The 17,408-nt window shown below is 30.7% G+C and overlaps 1 protein-coding gene across 5 annotated transcripts in view; it reads right to left on the bottom strand.

Moving 5' to 3' along the window:
* Positions 1–371: 371 nt before the first annotated feature.
* Positions 372–17,408, bottom strand: part of LOC143258511 (uncharacterized) — a 72,684-nt gene continuing 55,647 nt past the window's right edge. For 3 of the 5 annotated variants that reach the window (XM_076517579.1, XM_076517581.1, XM_076517580.1), the window contains 3 exons: positions 15,596–15,678; positions 15,184–15,337; positions 372–6,105 (listed from right to left, as the gene is read on the bottom strand). In XM_076517579.1, the coding sequence (XP_076373694.1) occupies positions 5,503–6,105; positions 15,184–15,337; positions 15,596–15,678 (840 nt within the window). In that variant the 3' untranslated portion in view covers positions 372–5,502. The other 2 variants (XM_076517582.1, XM_076517583.1) reach the window with 2 other exon arrangements.

Here is a 17,408-nt window from a genome sequence, read left to right as displayed (position 1 = left end):
AGGTTGTCAAGTGAAAGACCACATTTTTTCAAAAGCATTCTTTACTTGACTGAATATTCGTTCTGCTTTCTTATCAGAACACACTACTCTTCTAATAAGGATTCACTTACATCCCCATTTCCATTGACATATCTCATAACCATATGTTGTGTCTAGTCAGATGGGGAAGTACTTTGCATATTTGTAAGAAGGTACTGAAGTAAGAGAAGAATGGTTAACTAATGTTTGTAACACATTATTTAACTTGCAAACAAATCATTAAATAATGTTTGTAAGAAAAGTAAGAATAAAAATGTTTATTGAAAGACTTTATATTAACTGACTAAGTGTTTTAAAGAACATTAACTCTAAGAAAACCTTTACAGCCTGTAGCGGAGAATAAACTTTTATAAACAAAGAATGTACAAGTTTTCAGCTACAGAAAGAGAAAGAAAAACATACTTTTACATCCAGAAAATTCTGATATGGATATAATATTCTGCAAGATAAGAAACCAACATTAACATGCCGAATGATCTGTAAGAAAAGACGGTGTATTCTTCATGTAACTTAAATGTTAGCATAGACAACAAGGAAAAATTTCTTTTGACAAAACTCTTTTCCATGATTCTGTTTCAGATTTTTAAAAGAAAGCTTCCCATAATCACGCTGTCAATGATGTTGGATAAGATAATTTCGAAACCATAATTTACATACACATGTACCAAAGTATACATATCCTAGGTTATGGTGAGGTGTATCAATTTATCTGATTACCACAGCTTCCCCTACCCTCATCTTTGAGTTTCTAAATTTTAGTTGCATCTAATATCGATATTGTTCATTACAACTGCAGGTTTGCAATTACTCTGTTAGCAAGATCAATTAAAAAAATTCAAGGAGAAACAACATTTATAAAAATCTAGGTCAGGACATTGACTTTTTAGTCATGAAGGTGCCCAGCAAAGTTTGCAATCATTACTCATGACTTGTGAAAGACGCATCATATCATTCAATCCCGTCACACCAAGCATACTCGCCCTTTCAGCTGTGAGGGTGTTATAATGTAATGGTTAATCTCAATATTCGTTGGTAAAAGAATAGCCCAAGAGTTGACAGTGGGTGGTGATGACTAACTGCCTGCCCTTTAGTCTTACACCGCTAAGTTAGGGATGGCTAGCTCAGAAACCCCTTGAGTAGCTTTGCGCGAAATTCAAAACAAATGTAACACTTATTATGGTTATACCTCCCCGCTAGCACAGCTGTAAGTCTACGGATTTACAACGCTAAAATCAGGCAAAACAGTAATAAGCATGGAATACAACTTTATGTTAGTATCATGTGGCTTTGCTATAAGAAAAAGACACAAACATACATTAGGTTGACTATAAAGCCACCTATATTGGAAAAAATGAAATGCCAGTTAAAATACATACGAGAGTTTCAAGCAGAAAATAGTCAACTACTCCTAAGCAATGATGAATTCAAGGGATAGAAAGTGGTGCTCTCCCGAGTAAAAAAATTATATCATGAAATATTTTAACACGAATCAAAATGAAGAACGTAAGTTCTGGTGATTTCTCGAAGAAATGTGTTTTATCTTAACAACTAGCTATTGTGTATTAAGAGAAGGAAGGGCTTGTATCAAAGAATCCAAAATTAGAGTTAGATAATATAAGTTAAATGTAAACTTATTACCAAATATTTTTCGATTTGTTCGAAGTGTTTATACATCTATTAGACGTGTAAACGTTTCTATAAAAGCAACTCATGTTTCATAAGCCTAGGTGTAAATTACTGGCATAGTATTGTATTTACTTGATATTTACTCGTAAAAAGATCAATAAATATATGATAAAATTAGTATCATAGGCAGTTTTTGGTTAGTAAAAATCACCTTTAACTTCTACATTCGTGAAACACCAAACTTTCACCTCTATATTATTATTAATACTAGAAAGTTAGAACTATAAAACCTTGAAATAGATAGTTCAGTAATAAATAAACATCCACAATTTTATTCAAGTAAAAAAATGGGCTAGATGAGACAAGGTCAGATACTTGAAGTTGGCCGTTGGAGACTAGATGGATTGAATGCTCAGAAATAAAATGATAAGAACACGATTCAAAGCTAGTATTTATAGTATGTAGGTAACTTTAAATACCAGACCCACCTTTAAAAATAAAGGCAACTGCAAACTCTATAACGGATTTATTATTTAATAGGTTTATAATATTTGTTACAAATATATTAAAACTTCAATTATTTATCAGGTTTGATAATTACTAAAAATTAATTTATCTGATAACAAAATTAATATTGGTTATAAATAAAGTATTATTATTATTACAAAGAGCTGAATATCCTTTTAATTTGGAAATGAGCATTCTTTTCAGCATAATGTAAAAAAAACACTAATAGGAAATTCATATAATTCCTCTTTATCAAAAATGGTTAATTCTACTCTTTCTTCTATATAAACATCTATAGCTACAATTCCGTGGAATACATTTTAAAAGGTTCAAATTGTATTTATTAATAGTACTTAAGCAGTCAATATAACAGACAGTAAAATTATATGAACTAGATATTGTTAACTGTTTCTAAACGGACAGTTGTATATATAATAAAATTAGTATCATGGTAGGCAATCTATTATTAGAAAAATTCACCAGAAATTTCTACATTTATCAATAATTTACATTTTGATCTCTCTATAATGTACCCAACAAAATGTATCCTAAAATAAAATAACAATATATTTTATAGTGCAAAATATATCACTATGGATAGGCCAAATGGGGATGTCGCTATATTTTAGAACTATTTCAAAATTTAATTAAATAATTTTGCGGCCCGGCATGGCCAGGTGGGGTTAAGGCGTGCGGCTCGTAATCTGAAAGTTGTGGGTTCGCATCCCATTGCACCAAACATGCTATCCTTTTCATCTGTGGGAACGTCAGAGTGTGACGGTCAATCCCTCTATTCGTTGGTAAAAGAATAGCCCAAGAGTTGGCGGTGGGTGGTGATGACTAGCTGCCTTCACTCTAGTCTTACACTGCTAAATTAGTGACGGCTAGTGCAGATACCCCTCGAGTAGCTTTGTGCGAAATTAAAAAAAAACAAAACAAAACAAAACAAACAATAAATTTTATCAAACACATAAGCACGCCTTCTATATTCCTACGCTCAATTACACAATGATAGGCTAAAATTATCGCACAATTGTAAATTTATACAAGTTGAAAGAGAGCATTATGTTCTGTACTGAAGTACTTCTTTTTGCATGAAGTGTCCATGATGGGAAATGCACTTGTTATGAAATTTAGGTATGTGAATGTTAAAGTGAGACGCACAGGTAGTTAGTTTAAGCAAATATTGGGCATACGATGTGCAGATTACACAACCTCAGACTATATATATGAAATGGTCAAAAAGTGACACATCTTATTTGTTTTTAATTATTTAAGTATATGACCATAAAGTTAACCTATTTAAAATTTACAATTTTATTTGCATATGAAATTTGTTTCATAACTTGTCATATTTTTTTGAAGTCAACATCAGTTAAGTATGCTAGATCAAATGTAATAACTATTTTCATGCTTTAATCTGCATATATCTTGTACTACACCCATTAATAATACATGGTTTTCCTGTAAAATAAAGTGATTTGCATAATTAAGAACCTGACTTCGTTATATCAACATTCAATAATGAATCCAACTATGGGGAATAATATTTGGTTTTAATGGCAGGGTGATCTTGAGAGACAGTTTTATTTTATTTTTCCTAGCATTTGTATGAATTTTTGTCACAAATTATCAAACTGGTATGAATTTTATTATATTTACATCAAATATATTTAAATTATTTCAAACCACTTCAGTTAATAACATTGAACGTTTAGAGGTGCTGTTTCACAAGTAACATTAACCCACACCCTCCCCAAGAAAAGAATATAATGTGCCACCTCAAGTCCATTGGCAACAGTATTTGCGATACATATTTTGCTGTGACACATAATAAACATCGAGGAAAAAGAACATTTTAAATGTAAAATTTTCATCTTGGCTAAAATTCATTGTATTCTTCATATGACAGGTTAGATATGTGTGTTTTGTTTCCTTTATGATTTTTGCAGTAATAAGTTAAAATAAAATTTGGATTATGTTGGATTGACAGATTTATTAAAATTAAATAAAATTATCTAAAGGTCTAGTTTAAATTGGAAACGGTCATATGGTGTGAGACCGTTTTACCTTTGTTAGTTCGAATGACGAGCTTTGAAAGTTTAACTTGTAGCAATGGTGTCCATTTGCGCGTACCAAAAATCACGTGACTTTCAATCTAGTGCTTTTTTTATATCTAAGGGGTAAGGAGCTTTTCACTTGGTACTGGTGGTGGTGTGCAAAAGCATAGTTAATAAAAAGAAAGAAAAATCTCGTACTCATAAGTTAATTTATCATGTTTCTGTCTAAAAGAATTTGATTTGTCTGTTACTGAGGGTTTTTTCTTGTTTTAAGATAGAGATTCGAGTTAGGCAGAGCATTTTCATGGATATGTTTCCTGTCATTTTTGTTGGGATACTTTTTGATTTGTGTTAATTAATGAAATAACTGTTATGTTAATTAACAATTTGCGACAGTATACAAATGTTCAACTTCAAGCTCCTGGAAATGTTAAAATGAGGATGTAAGCTATAATTCATTACAATCTTATACAAGTAGTCCATCCACAAAAGAACAGTGCTAGAATAAACATAAAGAAACAATGTGATGGATAAACAAGTAGACAAATGGAAACCAGATTCAAAGAACACAAAAAGTCATCTTTACCCGTTTTCGAACACTACAATTAAACACAACATAACCATAAAAAAACCAAATACTAAATAAAGAAACAAACATAAACAAATGCAAAATTAAAGAACACTTATAAAGTCTACCACTATTAGTATTAGAAGTTAAACGTTATTTACCTAAAACCAGTTTGCTCGCAGATGTTAACTGACAGATGATGAGAGAAATTATAGATTGAGCTTGATGCTTATTATTAGAAATTTTATAAACTTATAGTTTTGGAATATTTACTAAATGTCCAATCTTTAATCCTAAACACCTACCAATAGAAATTACCATAAAACATACTTTCAGTGACTCACTACATAAATTAGGTTATTAAATCATAATATTTAATGTGCTGATTCTACATTATTCTTCCCACGTGAATGTATGAGTAGTAACAATTAAATCACACAATTATGTAATATCAACATCTCTTTCTATTTAATAATTTTATTCCTTCTTATCATTATTATCAAAATTTATGGAATTTTTGTTGTTTTGAACAACAGTAATAACATGACTTACTTCATTGATGTTAATATACTGAAACAATTTGTGCAACATTACTTTAAGTATTGTTTTTATGTAATTAGAAACAAAAAAATATCATCAGTTTTTAGTTTGCATGCTAAGAAATATGTCTTAAAGATTTCCCTTCAGATTGACAGGTGCAAATTATTTTTTTGTCATTTTATTTTTTCTTGGGTTAAATTTCTTTGATTCTTGACTTGGATCTATATCTTTGTTGACATTTTTTCCAGGAGAAACTGAACAACTCCTGCTGTACATTGAGATACTTTGGCTTCTAAACTGTGTAGTGTGATTGATGTCAGTATATTTTGCTAGTGGGTTACAATAGCATTTCTTTTCATGATCATGTGAACTTATCCAGTGATCAATGGATATTTCTTTAGAAGGAGAACCAGAAGTATACTCAACTACTTTGTCATTTCTAGAAAGAAAGGTTTGTTCTGCTGATTGTTTGTTGTTTTTTGACAGGTCTGAACGGACTGATTTTTGCTCAAACTTCCTTTGCAAACAACAATTTGATACAATGGCTCTGTGACACTTACAACAGTATGACTTATTTTCTTCTTTAGAATTCGATATTTTTGATGATTCAATAGGAGTAGTTGCCTTTTTACTTTTTAGGAAAAGATGTTGCTTTTCTTTCTTTTCTTGTGGTTTTATTTTTGTTTGTCTTTCATTTTTCTGCAATGATAGCATTTCAGATTCTCTCTCTTTATGATCTTTTGTTTCTTTCATTTCTTCAACTTTCTAGATTCAAAGATAACTTTCATTGGTTATAAATTCATTGGAAATAAAAAAAATAATTTGATATTATTCATTAGAGAAGTACAAACAATTACACTTTCCAAATTAATATATCTTCATTAGAAATCAAGTGTTCATTTAAAAATTTAAAATAGATATGCCTGTATGAATAAAACTGGAATTTATTTGCACATCTTCAATGCATTGACGTGATCACAAAAATATTCAATATGGGTTACAATTAAATTTTAATATATAAATATTAATATTGTATCACAAGATTCTTCTTTACCTTTTAACAGTTAAATTGTGGATGTTATTCATATCTATTGTTAGAGGTATTCCTGATTAATATCTTTAAAAGAAACACGATGAAACTAAATTTTAGATTTTATTTTAATTGGCTCTTTATTGAATTTCATTGGTGCAGGCTAATGGCTTTTCAAATCTACTTTTTGACTACTGCAATTAGCAATTTGTATAATTAAACAGGCAAGCTTATTTTGCAGCAATTCAATATAAATCTGAAATATTATATTAATATACTTTTAAGTAAAATAAATCCATCATGGACTTACCATGTGAACTGTAAGAAACATAAAATCTGCATTTTAATAAGTACAATTCTTAACCCACTTAATTGCTCTACCAGATAAGATGTGTTGAAAATTAAAAGAAAGTTTTAAATTGACTGTTATCACAGTAGACTTAGAGGATTATAGATAATCAACAGAGTCTGTTACACAGATCAGTAGTCAAGCAAAAATTGAATCTGAAGAAAGGTTGGCTGAAAGTATAGAAATTGACAGCAAATGTTTCTTTAAAGTTCATATAAGGGTAAGCACAATACTGAGATAAAAGCAGGGTTCTTTGAACATGATAGTGGAAAGGTTATTTCTGACAACTATGAAATGGCTGGGTTACAAAATGATCAAATTCATTTTGAGTGTGTTAACAGAAATATGGACTGTTTGAAGAATGGTAAGGTTCCTGGATCAGTCATATTTCTGTGATTGTTTTAAATTAGGTTAGTGTTGGGATATGTGAGCCACATGTTGTTTTTTAATGCCTGTGGCTGACGTATTTGAGTTAAAAATAAACTGGAGTTTTATTGCTAAATCGTAATTTAAATTGATATTCTGTTTATTGTTGGAACTGCATACTACAATCAAATCATTTTTGTCAGATTTACTGTTACAATTTTGATTTAAATATACTCGAGGATGTTTAAAGAATTTATAATTTCACTGTAGTAAGTAGCTTTAACAATAAGAAAAGTATTTACATAAAACAAATCTGAGCAAAAGGAAAAAAAAAAATAAAAAAATCTTGAACCTGATTTGTGCATATACTTGAGTAGTAGGCAGGTGCCAGAGGTTTGGAAGTTAACTAATGTTATTTACTTTTTTAAGTGAGCTAGTAAAGATTGTCCAGCTAAGTATAGATTCATTAGTCTCATATTAGCAGTAGGAATGGTTTTGAAAGCCTGGTAAAAGACATTTTGCAAAGTTTAAATATTAGTAGAATAGCTAATGTGATTTGACTTGGGGTAAAACCTAGCCTTATTAATTTTCTTACATTCTTTGAAGAAGTTAAAGAGGATGTTGAAGAAGTTAAAGATGTTGAAGAGGATGAAGATGTAAATTTAGTATGTCTAGGTTTTCAGAAAGCTTTTGACAAAGTTGCATATATACAAGATCTGGTTAAAATTATCCTTTGAGTATGGTGGCTAAGTTAGCTTCTTAGTTTGAAAAACGTAGAGGGAAGAAAGTAGAAAGTTGTTTTAAATGAAGTTAATTAAAATAGAATCAAAGACAGAAAGGAGGTACCTCGGTGCTTTACGTTGTAATCTTTATCTTTTTTAGTTCTATCAGTGACAAACATAAAATAAATAGTAAGTTGTTTAAATTTGCTTACGATATCAATGCCTTGGATACTGTTGGCTGTAAGGAGGATGCTACTGCCTTTCAAGAATATTTGGATTATTCAGTGAATTGCATGATTAACTTGTAGTTGGTTTTTAGTTATAATAAATGTAAGGTAATACATGTGGGATAAGGATAATTTTGATGGGAAACACCTAACAGTGTTAGAGAAAATAATGTTGTGTTTTGTTTGATCCAAGCTGTGTGCTGTTGCTAGAGGAATGACAAATAGAATATGGGTTGTATTTGGAAAATTCATAAAATAACAATCTAAATAGTTTATCATTTTATTGTTAGGTTGTTGTTATTTGCATAATTTGGAGTATTGTGTTCAGTGTTTTGCTCCTTCACCAACCTAACCAAATACTGTTGTTAATCTTGTTTGAACATGATTGTTAAGCTGTGTCATGTCATACTATATTAAAAGATAGTTTTTTCTCTGCAATATTAGATTTGCATTATTATAAGAGTTAACTTTTTACATCAATATCCATTTATTGATATAAAGCAAAGCATCTGACTATGTTAAATTAATATTTCAGGTTTCATTTATTACAGTTTGAATATTTGTAGTGGCATTCTTCATGACCTACTCACCTGATTATTCATATAACCACAGATATTTTGTGTATACATATTTAAAGTGTTTATTCATTTTGCACATTTCTAGAAATGACAAATATTTACATTTACATTTTAATATCAGTAACCCTACAAATGTTACAACAAACATTTTGTATAATACAAACAAAATTATTTGTGTTATGTAGGGCAGAAATATTCTTTTTCATATTATTTTATAAATATAACAGTGTTAGTCTTCAAACCTACAAGATTCAACCTAAAAATCTTATTTGCCCTACCACAAGCAATAGATTAGCAATGACTTTAGAGACTGAACAACTATCATACCAAGATTCTTTGTTTTCATGATGTTGTTAAGGTTATTCCCATTCAAATGATACTTATAACACTATGTAAGAAAATTTTTACTTTTTCTTGTTCCTGGGCAGAAAGTGTCATTTTCCAATTGCTTATGCCTAAAATAAATGGAAAAGACCTATTTTTCTCTTCAAACTTTGGGTAATGAAATTTCAAATTTTTCAGAACATTTCAGGTAAATTCAGTGCTGAGTAGCTAATAGAGAATTTTCTCAAACTTTCCTTAGTAATGTATATATACAAGGGTTCACCACATCAGTTTAGTTCTAGCTGCCTAAGTGAACACAGACCTATCTGATTTTGTCAGAGATGGCATCAAGAAGCTGCAAGCATTCTCCAGATGCATTCTGTTATGTATGTGGCAAATTTATCAAGACAAGTACTTTATGACAGCATCTGCTAAGATGTGTGAAGCCTACAAGGCATATCTTGGCATGCCTGTTGGTGATAAAGACAAACCCTGGACACCTCATTTTACCTGCAAGCACTGCAAGAAAACTCTAGTAGGTAGGATAGACAATTTTTGCTTCCTTGAATAGTAAGATTTTATATTATACAAATTTTAGACCTTTTAAAATTTAAATATCTTTTGGTGCACCTCAAAGAGGAATACAACAATGTCAAGACCTTGCTAATAAGCCTTGAAGTATGACGAGTATGGCTGGGAGGTTATTGGAGACTTCAAAATGGTGGCATTCCTGATGGGTCTTCCAAGGAGGCTTTACCAAGTTTCCCTGTTATCTATGTCTTTGGGACAGCAGAGACACTGCAGCAAACTACAACAGGAAGCACTGGCCACAACAGACCGAGTTCTCTGTGAGGAGATACGGTTTCAAGTGTTAGCCACTAGTGGGCATCCAGAAGGTGTTGTGCCCACCATTGCACATAAAATTGGGTTTTATGAAACAATTTGTCACAGCTCTTGATGAAGAGACTACAGCCTTCAAGTACTTTCAAGACTTCTTCCCTAAGCTGTCTGAGGCAAAGGTCAAAGTTAGTGTCATCATTGGACCACAAATAAATAAAATCCTGGAGTGCACAGAATTCCCCAAGAAGTTTAGTAAGAAGGAAAAAAAGCTTGGGGCAGCTTTGTCACAGTGGTTCAGGGCTCCTTGGGTAATCACAAGGTCAAAGTTTATGTGGAGCTGGTTGAGGCTATGGTGAAGAACTATGGCAAAATAGGCTGCAGGATATCCCTGAAATTCGATATCCTTGACGCTCATCTTAGTAAATTCAAGGAGAACATGGGAGCATAGCATACTAGGAGTAGCAAGGTGAACACTTCCACCAAGATATACTGAACTTTGAATGCCACTACCAAGGAGCATATAATGAAAACATAATGGGAGACTATATTTGGGGGCTGATACATGAAAGGGATTTACATACAGTTGCAAATTTTGAAAAACTACTCACTTCTGAACATTTTTGTATAACTTTAGTATAAATACATAAAAATCTTGATTCATATGTTGTTTTATTCAGACCTTATGTAAATGAAAATGTGCAAATTTGCCCGTTTTTACACAGAAAATAGGTTTTCTAAATTTTATTATCCAGATCACAAAAGTAAAGTCTGAAGGGAATAATGGCCATTTTCTGTACTTTTACAACATAAGCAATTAAGAAATAACACATACTATCCAGGACCAAAATTTGTGTCACATAGTGTAATTCAAGTTATAATAAGCCACACACATTATCTTGCATGTATTGTAATTAAAACCCATTTGCCATTTAGTTATCCTTCTCACTAAATGATCAAAATCCTTTTGTAAGTCAGTATCATCCTTCTCTTCACAGCTATCAACACCTGAAACGTTAATATAATATGCAAATTTTGTAGTTATTCAGATGGCTGTTTTCGTACTGTTGTACTTCCAAAATTGACCATGTTGAATGACTTTTGGTTGGGACAGCATTCACTATGAATTGTGTAAATCACATCAATTGTCCTTTTCAAAAAACCATATGGTGCTTCCCAAATCTGCTTTGAAGATTTCCCTTCTTATAGTGGGAATGTACAGCTATACCATATCATCTTGATGGAATCCAGTTTTATCAACTGTATGTATTCATGTATGACACTACTGGAGTTTCTTAGTTCATCTGCATAAAACTTATAAAACTGTTGTGTGAATGTCCTTTAGATGCAAGTACAGAAAGTCCAAGTCCTGTAGCTTCATATACTACTGTTCAGTAACTCATAAATAACAGCAGAATATCTTGTTCCTATGTTTTCTGAGATTCATTTACATAAAAAGCTACCTGATTTACTAGTTATGGTTGTCTTCCCACTATACCATTAGGAGAAGGATAAATGCTTCTTGCCGTGATCTGTCTGTTTTCAAGGATTTGGCACATTTCTACAAAAAAAGGGGTGATTAATAATACTGTCCTTTATACGGTAAAAGTTCCATAAGCATGCACGATCATGAAAGGAATTAATTTATGGATTTACATGCTAGTATATCTGTGTTCTGATTAGAAATAACATATACTTCTGGCAATTTGGTGAAACAGTTGATCACAACCATCATACATTTGTTCCCACAGTTACTCTCTATCAGAGAACCAAAACACATTGAAAACAATTCTCTCAGCTTGTGCTCCAACACAATATTACTGTTGCTTCTCATGATGTTTCTTTTGTCGATCTTTTTACCCAGAGAACAGTTCACATTTTTTCACAAAGTCCATAATCATGATACATCATTGTTCAGTCTCAACACCTTTTAGTGCTTAGAACAACTACAAATATTGTTAGTTCCAGTTAATCAAATACAAAATATTATATTGACTAAATGTCCCAGTAGTAAAGATCTATTGTCTTGTACTTGTAAGTGAATCATAAACATTCAATACCAAAAGAAAGTACCTTTTAAATACTTAGAAGTTGTGATATTCAGTTGGATGCTATATTTTAGAAAAAACCTAAAATAATGGTGTTGCTATTTATTTCACATAAACGTATTTTTCAATTTATATATGTGTGTGTGTATGTGCATAGACGAATTTGAAAATTTACATATATCATTAGATTAATGGTACAGAAAATCATTCAATTATAAAACATTTTAAAAAGCATAATTGGTATCAATGTATACAGGAAATGAAAACAGGGTTATATATGACTTTCTTCGACAGTTACACCAAAACATTCAAAATACAGATATTTAACCGATGCATCATACTCATATGACCCTCAGTACACTAACTTTCATATTAACTTGCAAGTAAAACAGTCCTTTTGAGGACTATGTAAATTTTAAATTAATCTATGTATAATAATCAAATAGTCAAACAGTAAGAAACTCAATTAAACAAAACATTACTTTTATTTATTCAGTTATTTTGTTTACCATTGACAGATAATAACACTACTTTCCATTTTCATTTACACCTATAACGTTAATATTTTTAAATGATATATGTACGTACACACGCGTTTCAATTTTTGAGTTAACACGAAGAACAGTCCTCAATGAAGACCAAATATTATTATTAGTATATGGATAATTATGTAACTTGCAAAACATGCTATAACACAAACTAATCAGTGAAACATTTTAATTGTATATATTCAAATTCTTGGCTTATTTATTAAATAAATGTATATTCAAGTGACAAAATAAATTAAAAAGTTGACCATAACAATGTATAATTAATATAATGCTGAGTACTATGGAGAATGAAACTGTAGTTATTGCTTATATCCTAATATGACACAATTTGACACTTGTATTCAGATAGACTCAGTACCATTCTCTTGTGGGTTTTTTCACAAAAGGTATGACAAAACATCTCCCTTTTTTGTTGTTGTTGCTAGTTAGTATAGAAGATCTCAAGAAAGAATTTAGATTTCAAAACTTTAAGATTCCAAGAGGATCCTAGGGATCTAAAAAGGTAACCCAGCATGTTCAGAAACTGTGGTTTCTCTTTACCCTGCACAAGAAAGTTTATAGAATGAACTAGCCTGTATGCTTAAAGAGTTTGGTGAAACATGCCAAGTGAGGAGAACTGAGTCTCAGGGCTGATGGGTAAAGCAGAGTAAAAGCTGTTACCAGTCTGAGGTGGAGCATGTAATTTCAAGTCACTATGGTAATTTCAACTTCCATGGTGGCTACCCTGAGAAATGTATATCAAAAAGAAAATGATAATACAAGGATCTCAAAAACTAAAAACTGAAAGAATGAAACCAAAATGAGCATATTACTTTTAAGAAATTGCCTCACATAAAGTTTCCAATTGTATAATTGAGTATATAATACTATAATTTTTCATTTATCTCCCTCTTTCTTAAGCTCAAGCTCTCAGTTTGGTAAGTGAAGTTTTAACTTCCTTCTGTAAATAGTAATATCAACCAAAATTTAACCTACAATTTTAACTAGTTTTTGAAGTAATCTTTATGAGTTATTAGAAGGGTTTATAGTTACCTGTCTAATAAGGACATTGCATTCATCCCATGAATTTATTTAACTTTGAATGTTTTTGTTTCTGCTTACATTGTTTCTAGTGTCCTTTTCTCAAATTCATTCCAAAAAAAAAAAAAAAAAAAAACTCAGAATAACTTTATGAATCTTCTATAATTTTACAGACTTATTCTCTTACTCTTAAGGGTTATCAATTTTGCCTGAAAAACACAATTAGGATTTTACTATTCTCACATTACCAAAGCAGTGCTCTGTTACTGGTAATGAATCATATATAATTTAAGGATGCATCCATAGATATACTGTTTACAAATTAAAGGAAAGGATGTAAAATCCTGAATCACTATTTAGGATTCACATTGGATGTACAGTTTTTGGGCATATACTTATCTAAGAAAGAATGTTGAATTATTCGATATGGGTTCAGAATATGGTTATTAGGATAATTTCAACAATGTACAAGTTAATATATGAGATAAAAAAGATATCTTATTTCCTTATTCAAAAAAAGAAAAAGATGAGATCTTATGAAGTATATAAGCTGGGTTATTTTCTGATATTTTTGTGCTGCATTATAAAGACAAGATAACACAAGATTAAGGTCTGAAGAGACAAGCTAGGTTTGAGTAAAGCCTGTTTTATTTTACTAACAGGATAATTAGCTTATATCAAATGAATTGTTGTTAACAGTAATGGATACCAAGAGTTAGTGGTGGGTTAGTATTTGTTGTTCTTTCTTAGAGGTGAATATACATGGAGAGACTTAAAAGAAAAAGAGGTCCTTTCCTCACTGTTACACTGTATTACTTACTATGTATGTATGTATGGAGTTTTTAACCCTCTTTAGCTCTCCATTTAGTAACCTAAATTAATTTAGGTAGGGCTGTTTGGTTGGCTATTTTTAGAGCAAAGCCACATTGGATTGTCTGCTGTGTTCACTGCGGAGAATCAAAACCCAGATTTTAGCATGCAATTCCTTAAACTTACCAGAGGAACTTCAGTTAGAAGAAGAATATTGTGGCTTTATGTCAAATTTATTATTTGGTATTATGCATTGAGCTAACTATTTAATATTGATGATTAATTTCACTTTCACTAAAGATAAAATTGAAAATGTAATCTGTAATGTACAGTCATAATATTTTCTTTGATTTTTTTCTCCAAATAAAGCAAAAAAAGATAAAAAACTTTGATTTACTGAACTGAAACTATATTTATGAGCTTTGAATAAATAAAACTGCAGCCTACAGCAAAGAGTATACTAAGCCCCAAAGTCACAGATTATAATTTCAGTTTTATCTTCGGTAAGATTAAAATAAACCTGTAAATTACATGTTCTTTGTTTTGTTTAAATGTGGAAACTTCCATCTGTGTTTACTAACTTGCATAATCATTTATTATTTGTTTGGTTCAATGTTCCAGATGTTACTTTATCTCCATGTTTATCTGTAATATTCAGAAGCTAACTGATAATTATCAGTTAGGGTTAGAAAGCAATCATTGTATAATCATTTTAATGCTGAAATAAATTAAGTGTTTTAAATGTATTTATTGTGCATGATACAAATATGTATAGAGTTATGTCAGAGTATGAAGTTTTTCTCTTTTTTTACCTACATTCTTAAAATATATTTCATTGTAAGCAATAATGTCTCAGTTTCTAAAATGTAAGAGGTTTATGAAAATATAAAAAGTTGTAATATCTTATTTAAGAAAGCAGGAGAGTGGAATCTTCAGTTACAATGACTCCTAGAATATATGTATTCATTTTAATAAAATTACCTTTGAACACCTAAATCCAGCATTCACTATGTAGAATTTATGTAGAAATGGGTTCCAAAAGTTTTCAAAACCTTCCTGGTTATTTTTTCCACTACCCCACATACAATGAATCCTTTCCTCTCGAAATACCTTGGTGTGTTGTTTTCTCCAATATCTAACAGCAACAACAAAATTACATACAATAAAACTATTTAATTAATAGATTACTATATACCCTACCTATTTGATTTAAAATTTAATCATTAGGAATTGCAATCATTAAGTTTTTATATCAAGCCTTTCTGGCAAAATACATTAACATATCATTTATGAAAATTATAAAGAAAACCTGAAACAAATGTCACTAAAAGTGAAAATGTTTTGTATCAAAAAAAGAAGCAAAACCAACAACATTAAAATCAGTGGTTCCTACTTTTTCAATAACTCAGTCAGAACATTTTCTAATCTCTCTTGATGTTGCTTGAAGGCTTCTTTATCTTCAGCAGCTTCTCTTTCCTGTAAAGGCATTTCCATTATAAGTTAGTGCATCCAAGTATGAAAAATACATTACCAAATATTAATATTTTCATACAAGTATTTAAATACCACAGGACCATAGCACGTAGTTTTCTATAATTGTAAATTTGTTTTCATATTTAACCTTTTCCATTTACTGCATTATATATAACATAGTACCATTAATTTATATGATTCTGTTTCTTAGACCAAAGAAGAGTTTATTGAATGCATTTTATTACAAAATATTTACAAGTCTTTCTTTAAAGTCTTAACCCTCTCAAGAATTATATGAATTTGATTTGATATCTGTTTCAATCAACATTAACTGGAAATAAAAAATCCAGGATTTGGTTCCCTACAGTGGGAATAACAGATAGCCCTATATCGCTCTGTTTTATAAAAAACAAACAAAATATGTTTATATTGTAATTATGTAGCTAAGGGAACACTGCCTGTGGTAACAATTTGTATTTCTGATTTATTGGAAATAAATATAATTTATATGATTGAAGTGCCTCCTTTTTCTTCATTGAACTATGCAATATAATACCAATTAAGGAAGTTCCAGTTTAACATGCATTTGTTTTCCTTGTGTAGCAGGAATGTTCAAAGAATTTCGTAATCCATAACCATGGAGTGGGCAGTGCTTTGACTTCAATCTAGATATTTGTAAAAAATATTCACTGTTGTTTAGTTGGAAATAAGCTAAACATAACATGATGACCATGGCCTTAATATATGGAACTTTCTCCAGAGGTTTGCATGCAATTTGAGATATGTATAAAATGTGGTTAAAGTTAGAGTTGGGGAGTGATTTAGTCATCAGTTTTGCATGGTAGATAGAATCATTGGTATTTTGTAAGTAAAGTACACATGAACTATCTGTGGATGATCTTTTTCACAAATGATGTTAAAATAATCTGTGGCATTCATTTTGCATTCTAAAGAGAACAAAAAGTACTGAGAATGCTATAAAAACATCCAAAAGTCATTATCCCCCTACTAAAGGCCTTGACAGTTGGGACTACACAAGAAGGGTGAATTATTCTTGTGTCCTTTTCAAAATCTGTCTTTTTCTACTTGTGCCAAAAAAACAACAAAAAAAAAACATTATTCAGTGGATTTTATTACTTTTCAACAGTCTTTATTAGTCTTTACACCACTCAAGACAATTTTGCTTATTGGTAACTGTGTCCAAAAGATTATGCAATGGTCTCCAACTTTCACAGTCTACTTATTATAACATATTTTACAAGGTATGACTAGAGATGGATTTCTCTGTCAGTTAATGTATTATTTGATGGTTGGAATTACCGTTCTGTCTAACAGCCATTTACCGATTTCTGTCATTATGTGTTTGTGGTCACATTTACCCTTTGTATGACACATTTTATTCAACATTTTATATTGTTGATAAACTTGAATAGCCAATGTCTTACAAAGTCTATCAATGAAACTGTATATGCCACTTTAACACCTGCTAGACATGCAATAACCATCATACTTCTTTTAAATGCTGCAATACCCTTTGCCTTTCCAATTATCTGTTAGAATGACTGCAAATGTGATTATCCCAGTCATCCCAGTGCTTCAAAATTCACCACACACAAATCATATAATTAGCATAATTTGAATCTGCAGCTGTGATCAGGCCCTACAGTCTGAAAGTATATATACAGAGACATGCAAGTGTAGTTTCCTTTGAAACTACACATTTTCACATAGTT

The sequence above is a fragment of the Tachypleus tridentatus genome, chromosome 8, assembly GCF_004210375.1.
Source record: "Tachypleus tridentatus isolate NWPU-2018 chromosome 8, ASM421037v1, whole genome shotgun sequence".
NCBI classification, from domain to species: Eukaryota; Metazoa; Arthropoda; class Merostomata; order Xiphosura; family Limulidae; genus Tachypleus; species Tachypleus tridentatus.
This window is presented reverse-complemented; position numbering and strand designations above follow the sequence as displayed.